This window comes from Naegleria lovaniensis (assembly GCF_003324165.1).
Source record: "Naegleria lovaniensis strain ATCC 30569 chromosome Unknown tig021, whole genome shotgun sequence".
NCBI lineage: Eukaryota > Heterolobosea > Eutetramitea > Acrasida > Naegleriidae > Naegleria > Naegleria lovaniensis.
This window is the reverse complement of record NW_025407843.1, coordinates 227020-247095: the sequence shown is the minus strand read 5'-3', so window position 1 is coordinate 247095 and position 20076 is coordinate 227020. Positions and strand designations below refer to the sequence as shown.

General features: G+C 36.8%; 8 protein-coding genes across 8 annotated transcripts; 2 read left to right on the top strand and 6 right to left on the bottom strand.

The window, feature by feature from the left end:
• Nucleotides 1–181: 181 nt before the first annotated feature.
• On the bottom strand, nucleotides 182–2056 carry C9374_004515 (uncharacterized protein; the record flags this gene model as incomplete). Its single annotated transcript, XM_044694163.1, has 1 exon — nucleotides 182–2056. The coding sequence occupies one exon, from the start codon at nucleotides 2054–2056 to the stop codon at nucleotides 182–184; it is 1875 nt and encodes a 624-aa protein (XP_044548857.1).
• Nucleotides 2057–2463: 407 nt separating this feature from the next.
• On the top strand, nucleotides 2464–4290 carry C9374_004514 (uncharacterized protein; the record flags this gene model as incomplete). The annotated part of the gene is made up of 1 exon (XM_044694162.1): nucleotides 2464–4290. The coding sequence occupies one exon, from the start codon at nucleotides 2464–2466 to the stop codon at nucleotides 4288–4290; it is 1827 nt and encodes a 608-aa protein (XP_044548856.1).
• Nucleotides 4291–4423: 133 nt separating this feature from the next.
• C9374_004513 (uncharacterized protein) lies at nucleotides 4424–7849 on the bottom strand (the record flags this gene model as incomplete). The annotated part of the gene is made up of 1 exon (XM_044694161.1): nucleotides 4424–7849. The coding sequence occupies one exon, from the start codon at nucleotides 7847–7849 to the stop codon at nucleotides 4424–4426; it is 3426 nt and encodes a 1141-aa protein (XP_044548855.1).
• A 589-nt stretch (nucleotides 7850–8438) lies between these two features.
• C9374_004512 (uncharacterized protein) lies at nucleotides 8439–10259 on the bottom strand (the record flags this gene model as incomplete). Its single annotated transcript, XM_044694160.1, has 1 exon — nucleotides 8439–10259. The coding sequence occupies one exon, from the start codon at nucleotides 10257–10259 to the stop codon at nucleotides 8439–8441; it is 1821 nt and encodes a 606-aa protein (XP_044548854.1).
• Nucleotides 10260–10803: 544 nt separating this feature from the next.
• On the bottom strand, nucleotides 10804–11246 carry C9374_004511 (uncharacterized protein; the record flags this gene model as incomplete). Its single annotated transcript, XM_044694159.1, has 2 exons — nucleotides 10804–11121; nucleotides 11169–11246. The coding sequence occupies 2 exons, from the start codon at nucleotides 11244–11246 to the stop codon at nucleotides 10804–10806; spliced, it is 396 nt and encodes a 131-aa protein (XP_044548853.1).
• A 721-nt stretch (nucleotides 11247–11967) lies between these two features.
• On the top strand, nucleotides 11968–16803 carry C9374_004510 (uncharacterized protein; the record flags this gene model as incomplete). The annotated part of the gene is made up of 8 exons (XM_044694158.1): nucleotides 11968–12604; nucleotides 12648–13151; nucleotides 13202–13373; nucleotides 13421–13521; nucleotides 13581–14180; nucleotides 14237–14873; nucleotides 14967–16254; nucleotides 16309–16803. The coding sequence occupies 8 exons, from the start codon at nucleotides 11968–11970 to the stop codon at nucleotides 16801–16803; spliced, it is 4434 nt and encodes a 1477-aa protein (XP_044548852.1).
• Nucleotides 16804–16988: 185 nt separating this feature from the next.
• C9374_004509 (uncharacterized protein) lies at nucleotides 16989–18566 on the bottom strand (the record flags this gene model as incomplete). Its single annotated transcript, XM_044694156.1, has 1 exon — nucleotides 16989–18566. One exon carries the CDS (start codon nucleotides 18564–18566, stop codon nucleotides 16989–16991), a length of 1578 nt encoding a protein of 525 aa, XP_044548851.1.
• Nucleotides 18567–18711: 145 nt separating this feature from the next.
• On the bottom strand, nucleotides 18712–20073 carry C9374_004508 (uncharacterized protein; the record flags this gene model as incomplete). Its single annotated transcript, XM_044694155.1, has 3 exons — nucleotides 18712–19293; nucleotides 19353–19605; nucleotides 19649–20073. The coding sequence occupies 3 exons, from the start codon at nucleotides 20071–20073 to the stop codon at nucleotides 18712–18714; spliced, it is 1260 nt and encodes a 419-aa protein (XP_044548850.1).
• Nucleotides 20074–20076: the final 3 nt, after the last annotated feature.

Below are 20076 nucleotides of genomic sequence, written 5' to 3'. Positions count from 1 at the left end.
GATGTTGCTGACAAGTGACTTCCACCACAGTTTTGATCAAGAGTTCAAAATAATGCTTTGATGATTCGTTCTAGCTGGGTTGCTGAAAACATAACAACAAAATGGCCAAGTGTGATCAAAAACCATTTCACATGCCGTGAAAAGAGAGGTGTTATTGATGTTATTTGTCATGAATAATAAATTATTGTCGATGGGAAGAGGCGGAAGGCAAATTGATATCTTCCATCATTGTTGGGAGGGTTTTGGGATACGCGATATGTTGGGGTGGACCTACCAAAGGGATCATGTTCGGTGCAGTGAACATTGGGGGAGGAACAATTGATGAATTCAAAGGAGCAGTTTCTCTCTTTTTCTTGCTCGATCGAGATGGCTTGGAAGAGGTATCAAAGGAACCCTCAATACTTGCGAAATTTTCTGTTGTTGAGGCATCATTCTTTTCCTTCTCAGCTTGCTCAAGCTTTTCCTTCTCTTTCTTTGACAAAAAGCGACCACCTGGTCCTCTTGCTCTCTTTTTTGCCCATTCATGTCTCGAGTTGTACTTGTATGAGGCCTTTTCTTTCTGTCCAGCATTCTTCATTTGATTTTCTAACTTTGCTCTTGCAATTCTTCTTTTTAAAATACGTTGGTATTGTTTAGGATTCACATAAATGGTTCCTTCACCTGCTGAATTGGAAGCATCTGCAGAAAATTGTTGCGTTTGTTGAGCTAAATGTTGTTGCTGAGCTTCATGTTCGTGATTCATCTCAGGATGACTGGAAAGCATTTCTTCGTGTTCCTCGCTGCCCATCAAGTGATGTTCTCCATTTGGGGGCTGCATTGTCCCGTGTGGGTACGATTGAAATCCATAATTCCAAAAACTTGTCTGTGTAGGGTATCCATATGGATACACCCAATGTTGCATATCTGGATGATACATCATGTCTCCCATATAAAACGAATGCATGAGATTTGAGTGCATGTAAGCAGGTGAAAAAACGTGTGTCGTAGATGTAGCTGTTGTTGAAAGGACTTCCAAATTAGAGTTATTATCCTCGGTTGCTTCATTGTTGGATCTTGTTGAACTTTTGTCGTTTTCTTTTGATTGAATAGTTCTAACTTTTTTGGGAGATGCTGGAATAGAGGCTTGTGAAGTGGATGGTTGTATTGGAGTGAGTGAAGAAACATCTGTTGAGAAGTGTTGTTGTTGAGGAGTAGTATGTGAAAAAACTTGAGAATTGTGGAGTTGTGTTGAGGATGAATTCATTTTCCCAGCGCCTAAAAGTGGCGAGGTGATGGAAGTGTTGCCAGTAGCATTCAAAACAGGAACTCCCAATGGTGGTGGAAGAAAAGTGGTGCCTGAGGCATGATGATCTTCCATCATTAAGAATTCTGTTCCTCTACTGATCATTGCTGCTGAACTTCTTGAGGGTATTGATGATGACTTTGGAACGTGTGAGGTACTTAAGGAAGGAGACAAAATATGAGTGTTGGTAGGGGTTGGAACAGTTTTCATGGCATCCGTTGTTGAGTTGAGCATGATAGCAGTTGAATTGGATTTGGAAGTCATGGTTTGAGAGGTAGTCAATAGTAGTGAAGAGTCATCATGATGGTGATGATCGGAAGAGGGTGTAGTAGAAGTTATTGTGGATGGATTTAGTGATGAGATGAGGCTATTGTTGGTCGTCCCGAGAATGATTGAATGGGCTGTTTCGTCAAAATTATGCTGTTGTTGTTGTTGTGCCTCCAAATGATCATGCAATACGACACTAGGCTCTTGAAAGGAGGGTGTTGTGTAGTGATCTTCACCATCATCTTCGGCTTGTTCATGATTATTGCTGCTACTCACGAGATGTTTGATCATTTCCTGTGCTACAGCATCATCATCTTCGTTTTCAACTTCAAAAGCATCTTCATAGTTGGGTTGTGAATATCGATTCGGAACAGATTCATCATGATGTGAGTGTGTTTGATGATCGTGATGATTGTTGTTGGAGTGTGATCCGTCCTGAAAAGTGTTGTCATCATAATCGGCAGGTTGGCCGTTATTGTCTTTTTCAAAATTCCAAGTGTCGTCCATGTGTGTTGACTGTCTCCAACGAATGCGTATTCCAAAGATTTCGACTGCAGTCGATTCAAAGAATTAAACTGATTGGTTGGAATTTAATTGGGAAAAGCCAATACGTGCACGATGATTGGTTGAATATTTTTGATTTATTTTTATTGGCCAACGATAATGTTTACAATACTAAAGTGTGATTGAGTCTCTCTTTATGCTGCCAAATGAAACCAATCACACCAAAGAAATCTTTCAAACACAACGTTCCATGCAATTGACTGCGGTACAGAGAGCTCTCTAGCAAAATCTCATTTCGAACAAGATACCATTAGCTTGGTTTACCAAACATTGTAAACTCTCATCGTGGCCGTTAAAAATAATAATCACTCGCTCACGTGCACCCGCAAAATCACTCACTCACGCACTTGATGCTGCAACCCAACAGCAACAACTCTCGAGAACAATTTGGTGGTCATGTTGTTACAACAGGAAACTCGAAAAACAATTCACTCACTCCATGTACTTCTACAAATCATAAAAATCCTCCTCTTGCTCCCTTTTTCCAAAACAGCATTAATTACAAACCGAACCATGGACATCCAACAACACAATCACTCTCTGGACTCCCAATGTTTCCAACAACGACCACACATCGAGTGGAAGAAAAGGCAGTTCAACCTCCTCCTCCTTCTCTGATGACCCTTGTGAGTGCTTCTTTTTCGGATCACAATCAACAACAGAAGGATACCATGATGATCGATTCAAAAACAGCACTCGATTCCGAAGAGTACAAACCCATCACGGAAAATAGTTCAATATACAAGTCCAAAGATTTGGATTTTGTACCTCAAAATTATTCTTATATTTGTGAGTTGAGGACGACGAATCGAAGGGGTTGTGCAAGCAAATATGTTCTCGAAGTGAACGGATTTCGATCGGTCTATGCTCAAAAATCAATTGTTGTCAAGCATGAAAACAAAGAACTTGAGATTGTGAGCATTCACTTTTGCATCGCATCGGTCAGTCAGGATGACATTTCAAAGTTATTTGAAATTGCTAGAACAGCAAAACATGATCCAGAATCAATTGAAATTGACTCTTCAAATACAACAGTGATTAGATTTTCGATCAAGAGATCTCCAAAAGTGAATAAGAGAGATCTTTGCAAATATTACACTTTTATAGTGACAGTGAAATTAGATCAGGATGGGAATTATGGATTTGTCAAATTTGCATTAAGACATAAACGAAGAGACTCTCCCACTCTGCTCTATATCCCTCATATCGTATTTGATAAGATCATTGAGAATACCAAAGATCAATGCTATTATACTCCAAGCTCGATCTCATTGAACAAACTCTCAGAATTGAATCTCTCCACATCATCACTCGAGAATGTTCCTTCTTTCTCCAATGATCTCTCTCAACAAACCACCCATCCTCAACCCATACCTTATTCGAATAAGGAATCCACTCGGTTTTCATCCATGACTCCATCCATGACTCAACCAATGCTTCCGACCACACACTATCCTCCTCAGTTTCCCTATCATTCAACTTTATCTCCTCCTCCTCCACATTCGTATCCATTACTACCACCACCACCGCCAACAACAACAACACAAGAACATCATCATGCTACCATTCCATCATCCTATGCTTATTATCTACCTCCTCCTCCCTTTTACGCTCATTCTTCTACTGGGTATTTTCCTCCAAGCACAAATTTTCCTCCTCTGAATTATGCAGTATCATCATCTCAAAATAGTACAGAGTATAGCCTCTACTCATCCAAAACACATGAAAGTTCATCCAATAAGAGGTCCAAAGATCAGCACAGTACCACTGAAAAAACAAAGCTTGCTGGAAATTTTACAACTAGTAGTGCGAGTGGTGGCGTTTTCATTCAAGAAATTGACAATCTGAGTACAGAATGGGCTCTTATTACAGGAAATGAGTATATAAGTGTGAACATTTCAATTTCAGCTGCTGAAGAATGGGATTATGATATTCGAATATTTGACCAAAAGACAAAACACAAGTTAATGGATTGTTCGATCGTGTCAAAGGTTCGACAAGGAGAAGATCTCAAAATTATATTCCAAACTAAACCCTTACCTCAAGATATTTATTTTGTAAAGTATTTGGAGACTCAATTGAACATTGAAGCCTATTCTGATACCAAAAGAATAACTTTTTATTCCAACAACTTGAAATTTACCAGAAAGTATGACGATATTTTGATGGATTTATGAATAAAGTTATTTGAAAAGTCAAGCGTTTGATTCTGGAATTGTGGTCAATTCTCAATGTAATCTGATTATTTCCACACTTTAGTCGAGAAAATTGCCTTTCGTTTTGGTCATAAAAACGCTTATTCCTCAATCATTATTCGGTTTTGACCCTTGCAACAAAACATTCTCCGTCGACCGTACTGCAATAAATTTTGAAATGCTTTGGTCGTGATCTTTCTCCAAAATTATTTCCTGTATGGTTTCCAGATTGGTTTTTCAAGCTCACTACCATTCTATTTCTATATCTCTTCACTTCAAAATCGTACGAGGCTGTGTTGATATCGTTTGTTGTTGTGTCTGAGTACACATTAAGCCCCAAGAGTGAGGATCCACATGGAATGTTGACCAGTAGGTGTGCTGGAGTGAGTTGAAACGTTGGATTGTAACAATCATTATCCATTTCATCATTGTTTTCATGTCGAATACATGCAACATCTAAAGACACAGCCCTCACAGGTACATCCGACTTGGGAGGAATAATTCTTATTTCAATTACGTGAGGAGCGTCCTTCATGTGTGTGCATTCATAACTAAGTACTCTCTCGTTTGGCTTCTTGTCGTAGGTTAATGTAATATTAAGGATGCAATATCTAGCAAATTGCTGGAGAGGCCAAAGGTCAAATTGAGCTACAATCACATTCGATTCATATCGAAAACCATGTTGAGGGAAAAGACTGTGACATACGACATTGGATTGCTGGAACAATCGTTTGTTTCCACCCAAAAATAGTAATAGAGCTTGAACATTAACATCGCCCATTGGATGAAAAGGTTTGGAGTAAGCAGCATGTTGTATCTTTTGATAAAATGTTAATTTGGAGTCGTGTTGAGGTTCATCTTGGTCATCCAAAATAGCGCTCATTGATTCTAATTTACCAATATCCTCTTTTCCATCGAAGGTGAACAGGTATCCAATCGAGTACATTAAGGTTCCAAGTTCCAATAGAGCATTGTATGAATGAAAGGTTATACTCTCTATGGAATTGATGATTTTTGCGAGGTATTTAAACTTTGGAGTCAGTGTTAACGTTTTGGTGTTGTTGATCCATGCCATAATTTGAGAATAGAATTGAGAAGTGAGATTGAGATGAATCATGACATCTCGAACAAACTGGAAAGTGTTACAACTTTCACTGAAATGATTGGACGTGTTGTAGCGGCAAACAATTTCAGCAATTGAGAGCAATGTTTGATTTGTTTCTTCAAATCCTACAATATCGATCAATTCAATAATGGACATGGATGTCGTAATTCCAAAATCTTGTTGTGTTCTTACAAGAATTAGAGAATTTTCAGTCCAGTCCAGTCGTAAAGGTCCAACAATTAAACTCATGCCATAATTCGAGTGATTGTTGTGATAAAGTAGGACCTTCAAATTTAGAAATTCAATACCATTTCCATGATAGACTTTCGTCTGTTTCATTAGGGGTTTCATGATGTAGGTAACAAATCGCTCAGGTGTGGAAAAGTTTCGTTCTTCTTCCTTATCATCCATTGAAAATTGATATTGCTTCCATGACTCAGCTTTGCTCGAAAGTTGTCTCATTTTGGACGTAATACTCGTGCGAATCTTAAAGTCGTTGTCATGGTGGATACAAAGAAGTTCATTTTGGTGTTGAAAGAGCGTATCTCGTATGGGTATGGGTATCTCGAGATCTCCAATATTATAGTGGCTTGCTTCTTCATTTGACTGTGAAATTTCTGCAAACCCTCTCCATTGAAGAGGTATTTTGCACTCGGTCAAGAGATCGTTCACAAAGTGAGTACCATTACATAAATCTTGATGAAATTTCTTCTCTGCATTATATTTGCATACGACATTGGAGAAAGATTCCAATACTTGCATAATCTCAGATGTGGAACAAAGTTTCCATCTTGATGAAATAGGAGTCTCATCTTTGATATTCTCAACAATCATAATGCGAGCTAAAGCGTTTTCAAACCATCCTATTTTAAATGGTCCTATTAACACACATGGAGGTTTGTTGTGACTGAATGAAGGACCTGAATCATATTGAACTATCTGAACGTGCATGAATGGCTGCTTCTTGGTATCTCTAAATATCTCTGGCTGATTCGCAAAATATCGTTGTAAAATATAGAGCATTCGTTCTGGTATAACCATGTTTTGTGCACTCGCTTCAATTTCTTTCTGTTTCTTGAATCCCAATTTCGTTAATGCCGTAAAAGTTGACCATTTTTCACGATCTGTTAATTCGTCTACTGTGTATTTGTTAAGAGGTGCTGGTTCAGTTATTCTGTTCTTAAACCTGTGTTCGCCAAGAGATTGTTCTAGTTGTTGCTCCTCTCGATTTTTCAATTCTTCATCAAATGCTAACTTTTTCTGAATGATTTCATAGAATCGAGTTGAGAAGTGATACTTTTCAGGATTAGTGCAATTATTATCTAAATATTGAATTAAATGAGCTCCTGAAACTAATTTTCTTCGTATGACATCTTTAAATAAATTGGTATCTGGAAAATTGTACATGTACATTAAACAAATTACTTCTTCATGATTATATCTTCTCAATGGCTTTTCTATTAATTTTTCACGTTGCTTGCTTTGCTTGAAAAAGAAGGGGTGCTTATATATTTGTGTTGAATGCTCGTGTGAATGTTTCACAATAACCTCCAATGTTACTATCAGTTGACTCATAAATTCGTGTAATATAGGCGTATCAAATACTATTAATATTTTGTTTCTTTGAATATCTCTAGTAACCGCATATGGGTTGACCGATTCTAAATAATTTCTATTGTCATTGAATTTAATATCCACATCGTTGGTGTTAATTGCCCTTCCGTTATCGTCCATTGATATAATTACAGTATTAGTTTTATGAGGGTCCACAATATATGGATTCACGACGATCATGTCATTAGAAGCTAATTGCACAGATGCATAGCTTGTTGTTGTGGTCGATGTCTCTTCTTGTTCATTCGGAATTATCACAACTGTATTCACAATAAATCCTGCAATATAAAGAATGGTAGGTTTGTCTCTTCGTGCATGTCTGAATGCCAATTTCACTACTCCGTGTGTTTTATCAGGCAATTCAATTTTAATACCAAAGACATAAAATTTCGTTTCGTCTCTCTTTGCTGTTCTGACTGATTTCCGAATAATGAATTTGAGTTTCGTATTGCTTTCTTCCAAGGAATGTGTTATTAAATCGGAATATTCCTGATTGCTGAACATGGTGTCATCGGACTGTAATTTGTCATAAAAGGTTTCATCTTTCATGCACACAATGTTAAAACTCATCAGTTCTAGTACTTTTAGATTAGTGGTTCCGTGCCAAAAAGACAGTAACTTGAAAGAAAACAGTGTTTGCGTTCCCTCCAATCGGATTGTGACTTTATATTTTTGTCCTTGAGTATGGACATTGCAAGCCAGAGACTGCGTGGCTTGATTGCTTGGTTCCAGTGTCGGTGTGTAGTATTCGATTATTTCCTCATCCCTTCTCTTTATCCAACCGTTATTCATGGCCGACTGATGTTCCAATGAATTACCCATTTTTTTGCTGTTCGAACAACGTCCGCTTGGCTCTCTGTGGTGATCAACCCTTTATTGTTCTTTGTGGTTCTTTCAAAAACCAAACGACCAACGCAATCAATAGGCCAGGGTTTTGTTGTTGTAGTGCATTTGGAAGAACAGAAAGAGGATCCTGCCACCAATATTCGATGAGATCGAGCATGTCTTATATTGATTTGAATGGATTTTCCTGACGCAGAGTCTTCGAGCAAGGCAACATGGTGAGGTTTGGCGAGGAAGGATTCAATCTCTCGTTGTCCATTGGGATATTTGAAAATGCAAACATCCTTCACTGTGGTTTTATACTTTGCTTTTATCTGTTCTCGAGGTGAAACAGAATATTCGCTATGAACTTGAACCGAAACGCAAAGAACAGATCCCATGGCAATTTCGTTTCATGTGTGTTCAATGAATGGCTGGCAATGAATATTAACAATAATAACCGTCGTCGTGATGATAACCGTAAGAGACGATCCAGAAAACTTCAATGCAACTGTAGTACAGCTGTTTTTTTTGGGTGCGTATTTTGCCTTATTTATTAATAAGGCTGGGCGCACATCGCGGTAGCTTGTTAATTTCTTGATGAGGATGGAGGTGTCGACGTTGTTGAAGGAGCAATGTAAATACGTGAGAAAAAGAGTGGTCCATCGCTTGCATTAATAACTTGCTGATAGAGAGTGCCTGGTGTCAGTATATAAGGTTTACACAAGCACCTCAGAGAATATTCGACCAAATGAAGATTGCTCGGCAGCTCTGGTTCATGTTTTGGTGATGGATCACGTGGTTGCCTTCGTTTAGGCGAATTTTTGTAAAGAAAGTCAGTCAGTTGTTGTTTTCTAACATCTTTTGCAATTAATTTTTCGTCTTCACAAAACCAGTCTGTTTCACATTGGACAATGAATCGACGTTGGGCTTGTTCTTCGAGCTCAATAGTTTCTGTTAACAAGCTGCTACTTTGGTGTAGTAAGAGAGTTTTTTCTTGTGTAGTTCTACCTCGTGTGAGTAAAACGCTATTGTCTGTTGAGCACATGAGCAAATAAAAGGGTGTTGTAGTATAACTATTTTTGAGCTCGTTGAGAGCCTCCTTAAAATTCTCAAATTCTTGAATGACATGTCTAATAAGAAAATCGATTGGCCAAAATGACATAATGGTGGAGAACCAGCTAGCAATGTCTCCAATTAATCCATCATTGGTTATTCTCTGAATCAGTGAGAGCGAGTAAGAACCACAATCAAAATATTGAGAATTGTCTAGAGTACCACTTTGCTTTTTTGAGCTATTTCGGAGTCCATTAGAAATACCAACAAGGGGTAGCATGGTAGTTGTTCGAAATACTAGCCTTCCACTTCTAATAAAATCAACATCAATCACTAAATGCCTCAAAATACTTGCAAGCTTTTCTTCAAAATTCATGTGTCTCATTTGAAATATTCCATTATATCCATATTCTTCGAAAGCAACTGAGCTCTCCAAACAAAAATGTTTGTATGACACATTGAATTGGAATATCAAGTCATATCTCAATCCAATACTTTTAGTAATGTCAGCAATTCCCCACATTTCTTCTTCAAGAAAATATGGTGTGTGAATTTGGCTGATAATGTCAGTCATGCTTGGAGCAAATTCACCTTCTTCTGAAAAGATCGAGTCAAGATATTGTGAAAGAAGCTTCAATGGCCTCATGAAATCATGTACAATGTGTTTCCATCTTTCTCTTGGTTCTATATCAAGATCGACAGTATATCGAGGTGTTGCTTTAAATGATGAGACAAAAATGGAATTTGCGGATTGTGGGCTGGGAAGTGTTTGGTTTTCTTTTTGGTGTGGTTGAGAAGTTTTTTGTTGGGGCTTGTTAGAATCATGTTCGTCATCATTATTTTTACTCAGAGGCTGGCTCAATGGATGATCAACAATGGTAGAAAATGAGTGAACTTTCGAGGTGTTTTCGTTTTTTTCCAAAATCTTGTGTTGGTCATCATTTTCGATTGACTGTGCAACACTGGGCTGTAAGTTGTGATCTTCGACTGCCATTGCTTTTCCTAAATCAACTTCGTAAAAATCATGTCCATCCACTGTGGTTATTGGATGGTCCTCAACTAGTTTCAAATTTGAAGTCAACGGATGAGAAAAGGTGACTTCTTCGTGTTGACTTGATTGTTTTTCATTGGGCAACCTATCGGAATGTTCGTTCAATGCAATCAAAATTTCTGTTTCGCTTTTGTTTAATTTTGTGATGTCATGATTGCTGACACTCGCTTCGCAAGAATTGTTCAAATTAGAATTTTTGTTGTGATGATTGGATTCTTGTTGACCATTGTGTTCAACTATTAGCGGATGGTTTAATATTTCCATGTTCTGGGCTTCATTCTCATCAGATATTGATGATGACATTTTTTGTTCTAGTTTTACGTGATGTAATCGATCGTAATCATTTTACAACCACAGTTATGGATGTATCATTTCATCGAAAAACGATTATTGTTTGACTTTGCGGTGCTTGCCAATTTCAGCCCTCATGCAGTCTATCAGTGTGTTGTAAGCGCTTTTTAATTGTGTTGGGTTCTCGGAATTATTTTCTACATTTTTATATTGCTTTTTACAAGAAGAGTCTATTAGCTTTTCAAATCTTGGAATTTTTGATCATCATTATTAATTTTGCTTATTAATTTTCTACGTACTCTATTTCCATTTCATACTCAATACATTGGTTTAATCTTTCTTTGTGAACTTGGCAAACGTGTTGCCTGATTTCCGGTTTTGAAGAAGAAAAGCAAAGCATTAAAATATCCGAGAGTACAGGACAACGTCCTGTGCCTTGATTGATTACGAATGAATTGTAGAGGTAGGGTTTGATTTGAAGAAAGTGTTGCCGATGCTTGTCAGTTCGTAGATGGAGTGCTTGCATTTTTAATGCATCGAAGATGAAGCAAACATTTTAGAGACGACTTGGCGTCGAGTGTAAGAAGGGTAAAATTCTCTTCGTCATCATTGGGGACAGGAGGACGCTCAAAACTTCAGGTCTCTTGTTTCTGACATTCTTCAGAGCCTCTCTCACTCTTTTCAAGTAAGGATGTGGCTGCTTCTTTTGAGGAGAGGCGTTTTTATCATTATGCTGAGAAACAACAGGATCTGCTGATTCTGTTGTGAACGACGAGTCTGGAGAGATGTGATTCAGTTTTTGCTTCTTCTCTTGACTCTGTATTTTCATTGGAGAGGGCTCTTCGGTATGACTCTCTGAGTGCAACTTTCGTTTCTGATATTGAGGAAGGGATTAAGAAGGTAAAAACAGTTTGAACTTACAACATCGGCAAGGAAGGAATCCAAGGTTTGTTGATTCTTGTCTAGAACAAGAAACTTATCCAAGTTCTTGTTTTTCATCCAAGATTTGCATCTATTGACTTCATGACCCACCATCACATCAATACCAGCTAAATAGCCTCCTTCGTTCCAAGAATGTGTATCATTTTTGGAAATTATCCAACTCAAATTTGAACACAGTTGAAATAGGTTCTTGCTGATTGCCGCCTCTGGGCAGAGAAAGGTCAAGCATTTCCTTCGTTACAAGAGAGTCTTCTTCGAACATTGTAATTTCATAATTTTGAACTTTCATTTGACTCAACAAGCTTTAAGGGTTAATAACAAATTGGTATGTTTGCTTGAGAGTGATCTAAATGAAAGTACATGATGACCTACCTCATGATCGTTGGAAGGTGATATGTTTTTGAATTCCAAGGGTTTCTAAAGTCGGGAACCAGAAAATAGTCAACCGGCGAGCAAGAAGAGAACTGTTCTTCTTCATTCCTCTTTTGAATTGCTCGAGCGCGAAGGGTATTCATCAAGCCATCATCCTCTCGCAACAAATGTTTTCGAGCTCGATTTGCTTGATCGCTTGTCTTCATTTAAATTGTTATTACAGAAAGGCTTATTTTTTACAAAAACACAATACCTCTCTTTTCAATGAGAAAATTCCAACCTTAAAAATACAGGGATGTGTTATTAGAACAATAATGAGGAACAACCAATTACCTTACTTGATCTGGACTGAATGTTACACGCACCGTTGCACGCGTCAAAAATCAAAAAAATCATTTCAAAAAAAATGAAAAATTTTTTCGGGAACTGGTCTCCCGCTGCAGATGAAAATGGCCGTGATAATGACACGCTAGCTGTGGACACTTCAGCAACAACATCATCATCAAAAAGCTCCTCTGTGAATAACTTGATCGCTCATGACGCAAAGAGCAACATGTCATCACCCTCATCGGAAGCAATGACCATGGTGGAATTCATGGCTGCATCACGTGCTGAAGATTACTTTGACATAAACGGAAGAGCAAATAGACATAGATCGAATGCCCATAGATTTAACTCTCCACAAGTTGAGACAGCCAAATCTGAAATTTTGAATGATCAGCAAGATGTTCATGAAAAAGAGTTTGTGAAATCGGATGTGATTTACATGTTCGAAGCAGTGAAAGAAAATGCCAAAAAGATTTCAATTATGGATGATGAAGAAAATAGCAAATCATCACTGATTGATACTCTCAATCAATGCAAATATTCTTTTTGTGTCTCTACAAAGAAGCATGACGAATTTTGTGGCCAACATCTTTTACCCACTCTTAACGATCAATCAACAGTAAGGTTGATATTGAAAAAGGATTATTTGGATACATTGGACGTATCCAAAATTAAATCTATATATTCTCGATATGAGACAACATTCTTTGTTTGCGGTACGTACAATAATTCTACATTAATTTTATAAAATGGGAATAGACTCTTTGATTTGGGTTGCTGGAAGTAATGAGCATTATCGATTAGGTTTGGGTCATAACCTTCCATTAACAGTGGTTCCATCAATACTTCGTCACAATTTTAATAACAAGGAAATCAAAAAGATATGCATTTTGCGTCAATCAACAGTATTTTTAACAGAAGACAACATGGTCTACGCTTGTGGAGAAAATTTATATGTAAAAGCTCCATACGATACAAAACCAAAAATGCCATATCTTGAAAGTTCGACATACCTTACAAGCGGTATTGGAGATGCTGTCAACACAGAAAATTGCATCTTCTTTTTGACCCTAGAAGGCACTGTTCTAGTGGCTGGTCATCCTGATACCACAGGTCCTTTCTTTGCAACTCTCACTGAGTCACAAAGTGCTGTCGTGTCAAGTACTCTTACCATTAGAGTGATTACTAGTTTATTTGGAAAAGAAATTGTTAAAATTTCATGTAGCGATGATAACGGAGTTACGTTAATGTGCTTGGCAAAGGGTAGGTACTGAATGAATTTATTTTCCAAACAACATCACTTTTCATCTTAGATTACCAGACGGTATGGTGCTTGGGAAACAATTTAAATGGAATTTTTGGGATTGGATTTGCTAAAAATTTTACCACTCCTAAAGAGCTCACATATTTCAAAGAGAATGACATTACTCTACAAGATATTTATTGCAAAGGAGGTGAATGCTTCTTTTTAACAACAACAGGAAGGTAATTATCTCTTTATTTTTGAATTGTATATTATTGATATCTGTGAGAGTTTATCAAACGGGCGGCTCACCAGAATTCTACATTCCAAAACAAATCTTGATTGAGCATACCATTGTTACCATTGAGGAAGACGGAATTTTTAAAAGTTGTAAGTATATACCAATTGAAATGTTTTTATTCTGTATAATCATTACTGGTTGCATGCAGCTCATGGCCGATATCTATTCAGTTGTGGAATGACCAAAGCCATTGGAGTTTACAAATATTTCAATGATAGATTCCAACTGCTTCATAACGCGTTTTTACACTTTTTAGATACACATACTGCATCCGATCTCCAAGATATATTCTCCAAGTCATCCAAAGAAGTTAAATCAGGTGAAATAGTTGTAGTACCAAAACCTGTTCTTTTTGGATGTCATCACTTCTTTGACCCTTGTTCAGAACTTCCCTTCGATCCTTTACTTGAAAAGTCCTTTTCCAAGACCACTATTGGAGGAACAACTTTTTTTGAAGCCACAGAGAATTTAAAAACATCGATGGGACTTCACAACGCAAATTCTAATTATATTCAAATACCGAATAGTACAATATCTTCTTCACTATTTGTGAGCTTTTTAAATAGCCAACCTATTCACAAATTAATTGTAGGAGAATTTAGCTCATCAGAATATGAATTAACATTTTACCAGAAAGATGCTTTTTTAAACAATGTTGAAAAAGATCTAATGGCTCTCTCTGAATTTTTTGGAATTGAAGAATTTAGCAAACTCATTGCAGTCAGTCATTTAATTTCTCACAACTATAGTAAGTCATTTATCACTTATTGAAAAATTAACCATGGATGATCGCGTGTTGGATAGACAAGGAGATTAATATAATTTCAAACTCAGAAGAGCTTTCCAAGAGAGAAAATTATGACATTTACAACAGTTTATTTGATTTGTATAAATCAATTGCTGAGCCATCGAGCAGTAGTGACGACACGCGCACACACATCAGAGAACAATATTTTTCTTCACTCAAGCCACATTTTCTTCCAAAGCAAATTCAATATGCCTTTGACTTTAATTTAACCATTTGGATTATTGAGCTATATTGCTATATAGCAGAACAGACAAAATATACAGATATGGATGCTGTCAACACATTCAATGTCGTTCAAAATATGACGCCCAGTACCTTTGAAGAATTCAAACAATATTGTTACAATATTCTGAATTTACCAATCACTCGAGAGAATCGTAAAGATGTCTCTCGATTCTTATCAAAGCAAACTGCTTTCAATTATGTGGCCAAAGCAGAAACTGTATTTATAGCCGTAGCTCTTTGTTTGGCAATCAAAATGCTGTCCAACAAGGAAATTCTTTCCAAATCAGTATTTAATGTGGATTCAGAACATCACATTCTTCTCTCAGCAACACTTACTTCCTTTGAGGAATCTGTGTCCAAGTTGTTCCAAAAAGAAGGTCTCTCTGGTTATGCCTCTACTAACAAAAAGTAAGTTATTGCCCTTTTACTTCCATGATCAACAACAACACTATATAATTCATTGACACTTTCATGATCAACAACAATAACAACACTATTCAGAATTAACGAAAAGCAAATATCAAACTTTGTGTTGAGTCACATGTTAAACTCAGCAGTCTCTCTCATTAGAGATTTGAACAAACTTTCTATCGAAAACAAAGCATTGCTCTTGTTAAAACATTTGGTTATGAATGTCTTGAGCAATGAAGGACCAAAATGGAAACCACCCAACATGACCGTTTTTGGAAATCACTACATTTTGTTAAAGAAAGCAGGTGAAGGAGCTGAAGGTTCTGTATTTAAATGTTTTGACAGAACGACCATGTCCTTTGTTGCTCTCAAACGATACAATGAAGTCATGGATCAAGAAAAAATTAAGGAAATTAATAGACATTTAGATCTTGTCATGAAACTTTCAGTCCACAAAAATCTAGTGACCGTATTGAAAAAGTTTGTCGAGAGAAAAGGTGAAATGTTTAATGACTATGGCTTGAATGTAGTGATGAATTATATTCCACATGGAACTCTTTATGATCATCTCAATACTTACAAAAACAATCCTTCCATGCCTTACTATCCCGAGTGGCTGTCATTTGCCATTGATATTGCATCGGGAATGGAACAACTTCATTATCAAAACTTTATTTATAGAGATCTTAAGAGTGAGAACGTTCTTCTTGACTCTGATAGTACTGGTTCTCTCGTTTGTAAAATATCTGATTTTGGACTGTTGACACGATGGGATCCTAGAATGAGTGTCAGTCGTAAAGGTACTCCACTGACCATGGCTCCAGAGTATATGGACTCCAATGTATTAATTGACAAAGCTTGTGACATTTTCTCATTGGGTTGTGTGATTTATGAATTATTGACTCTCGAGAGAGATTTAACTATTAATGGTCAACGATTCCTTTTTCATGAGGCCATTCGAAATAATCAATCTTCAGCTCATGCTAGAATTTGTAAAGTACTAGAAGGTAATGGATTTCCACCTCTCGTTCAGAGATTAATTATTTCAATGATTCAACGAAAAATCTTTTTAAGACCGCAAGCACATCAAGTGGTACGAATTTTGGAATCATTTCGAGACGATGGATTTTTCACATTGGAAAAACAGCTCGAGCAATTACTTCTTGCATTGCCAGTTGTGAGCGATTCATTGACTCCAACCAAAGATCAAGATCGAAAACGTTATACCTTTGGATTACTCAATGGACGTTATAAGATACTTGGAAAGTTGGATGCAGAATCGGATGCATGTATTCGATTTTTATGTGCTGACACAAAGAGTAATGATAAGGAGGTTTTAGTGTTGGTGTTTTTGCATTTTGGAGTTTTTTGTAATCATGTAAGTAGTAGAAGTTTACTTGCTGCAAGATTTATGATATTTATTTGGAAAAAGTTGTCGAAATATCAATTCCATCATCGACATATCATGCAAAAAATTGAGGAATTTAGTGAAGACAAAAGCTTTGGTATTGTGACCTCCTATCTAAACGGAGGAAATTTGCTGTCTTTTATTAAGTCGAAAGATAGTTCAAGTCAAGGAAATGTAGACACGACCTCACCTCCACTAAATGTCATGATGCAATGTTGTGATGCAATTGTGCACATTCATGAACGAAAGAAGGTTCATCTTGGAATATGCCCAGAGAATATCTTGTATCAATTATCGTCTTGGAAGAATATTGATGTCATGGTGGAAGCTTTGGACAATGTTACGGATATTGTTGAATTGGAAAGATCCTTACCAAAACAACTCCACTATAACGTATTTATTCCTGAATATCATGCTACCCATTCGAATAAGGAACTTTCTTTTGCTTCAGATATTTTCTGTTTGGGAGTTGTGTTTTATCAACTTTTAACTCGAGATTTGGTAAGTGTTTTGGAGTGACGAAATTGTTCAAACTTCTGATTCAAAATTTTTAAAGACATCCTTCCACGTCATGTCAGAAACAGACATGCTGTCAAGAGTGAATGAACAGTTGAAAAATCATGGTACAGACAATCAAAAGTTGATTGACCTTGTTGTGAGTATGTTAAGTTGGAAACCTTCAGAAAGACCAACAGCCAAACAAATTAGATCTGTACTCGCAGAGTGTGTTTAATTCTTTGGGTTTCACCAAACAAAGTACCTAGCAAAATATCTAGAACATTAATTCCTTTTCTAGTTGCTACCATCCTTCGTCCATCTGCTTCTTCAATCAATGACAAGTAATCATGTTCTATCAATCTAGTGATCATATTGGAACTGAACAACTTCTCAAAAGTCATTCCAGAATTAATGTACTTGAGAGAGCTCTCTTTGACCCCTTCTTTCGCCATTCGTAGACCCATCATGAACAGCTCCTCAATTTGTTGCATTTCAGAAAGTGCCTCTTGCTTAATATTTCCCAACAGTAAGGTAGGATTAGAGTTTCGTGCTTCTGAAAAATCGAGCGAAGCTTTTTCAATCCAATCTTCAGGTTTTAATACCTGTACTGTAGAATAACGTTGTCGTGTCGTATGGTTGGTTAATCTTCCGTGAGCACCTGGTCCAATTCCAATAAAGTCATAAATAGATCTCCAATACATGATGTTGTGTTTGCATTCTTTTCCAGGCTTTGCGAAATTGGAAACCTCATACATTTCTAATCCAATACTTTGGCATGCATCAATGGTATAATCATACATGTCACTGTATTCTTCTTCATTAGGTAAATCTTTCTCTTCATTAAAGAGTTTGTAAAATTTTGTGTTCTTCTCAATCGTTAATTGATACAGAGAAATGTGTGAAAAATCCAAACTGAGTGCTTTTTCTAAAGTCTTTTCCCAAATGGTTCTATTTGTCTTGTGTTGTGGTAATCCAAACATTAAATCGATAGAAAGAGAATCTTTTCCAAAAATACTTTTAGCACTCTCAATCGCATACAATGCTTCATCCACAGAATGTTCTCTACCTAGAGTTTTCAAACAGTCGCTATCAAAACTTTGAACTCCAATACTTAATCTGTTTATACCTGCTTTGTGAAAATTTAATAATTTTTCAGTCTCAATTGATGTTGGGTTTGCTTCCATTGAAATTTCAACTTTTTCTCTTGAAGTGGAGAATATTTCCATGCTTTTTGAAATTAATTCTTCCATCATGAGAGGATTCATGGTTGAGGGCGTTCCACCACCAAAGAAAATCGAAACTAGTTCATAGTTATGTTGAGGATTTAAAACTTTCACTTGTCGTTTAAAATCTTCTAATATTAATAAATAGGTTTTCATCATTTGATATCCAATATTTTTATCAGAATGGCGAGGATCTAAATTTTGAATGGATGATAAATCTCGTTTGTATCTATTGAAATCGCAATAGGAACAAATCGATTGGCAGAAAGGCCAATGAAAATATATCGAGATTGGAATTGTAGTGTGATGATTATCCAATGATTTGAGTGGACATTTTGTTAACACATCACCATTATCATTATGAATGTATCGGAAATTACAATTTGATGAAAATTCACGTACAATCGACTCTGAAATCCCATAATTGTTCATCATCATTCGTGAATTTGTTTTAAATAAACTCCTCTGAATACGCTTGTACTGAAAAGCCGAAGATGATTTGAGCAATAACATGCTCCGAGAGCAGGCATCACGTAAAATGATGGTTTTGAGTTGATGCATTTTTTTTGTTGTTCCTCTCAATATTCGAATCACAACAGCAAGATTTATTTTCTTTATTATAATACAATCCATAATTAGGGAATGTTTGTGAAGGGTACGGGCAGCATCGTCTTTCGACAATGAAAAATCATCATGCCAACCATTATCATACATGATTTCCTTCATCACCTGAACTAGGAACACTCGAACACACTTCAAGCTCTTCCAAAATACTTTCCACCATGGTACAATCACATGTGTGATTATGTCCCTTCACGATCTTGGATGATTCTTCCCCCTGTGGAGGGTGGTCATGGTCACTGCTACTAGAGTTTTTGATGCAAACCGTTGCTAAGGGAGTGGATGGTAATTTGGATGTCTCTGAACTTTCTCGAAATAACTTGGTCACTTGTTTCATGGGATGGTAAATGATTAGAATGAATACAATGAAAAGAGTAAGACCAAAGTTATAGATGGCATGAAACATGTTGAGAAGATAGGACCAACCAAGTGAGGACGGAATGAATATGAAACCAATACATTGCAATAATAATGAGGCACTTAGACCATATTGAATGATCATGGACTTTAGGAGTGCACTCTTCTTGATATTGTAAGTTTTGATCCATTCCACACTGGGAGTGTGTTGTGTGTCTAAATTCTGTTTGAATGACAAGTCGTGGAGAGCAGCATTCATGATTCGTTTTTTACTTTCTTTAAGGTGATGTCGAAGTTTTCGTCCAATGATCTATACAAGAAGAAGATGTTGATACTCAAAAAGCAGTGTCAATTGTCAAGATAACTTACGTTGAGCAATATTGAAACCATGAGTGAAGAAGCAAAAAACAATAACGAAGCCGTCAAAAAGAGTACCATATTCACTGGAATTACTGCCTCTTGAGCCTGAGATCCAGATGAAACCACTGCTCCAAATACCACAGCGATAGCACTCAGAATAACATACAACAATGCGAACACCAACAGGAACGCAATGACACATTGTCGAATTTTCTTTACAACATCCACTGAAAATGCATTAATCAATCGACAAGTTTCACAACTGTTTTTGGGTTATTCTTTCGTGGACTCAACCATCTACTTACAAGACTAATGAAATGTGACACATGATCACAATTTCCATGTAAACTGCACTATTCACAATGCATCGATCAAAGATCTTGATCACTGCGTTGATAATCTTTCCCAAATAAATATCTGAATGAAGAAATCCAAATTCTGCACTCGTTCGAGTCAACATATTCACACATATTAAACTTTCAAGAATAAACAGGAGAGAAAACAGCACATGTTGATTGCGTTTCATGTGTTTTCTTTGAATTACATAACTCGCAATACTTGTCACAAATAACATGACAAACACAATCAAAAATGGATAATTAATAGCAAGAACGACATAACTTGGAGTTGAGAATAGTAATGACGTCATGTTATTCCCTTCAATGATGTTGTTGTCAATCAGAGCACTTTCCGAGTGGATGATTTCAGCAACAATGAAGGTGGTGGCCATGGA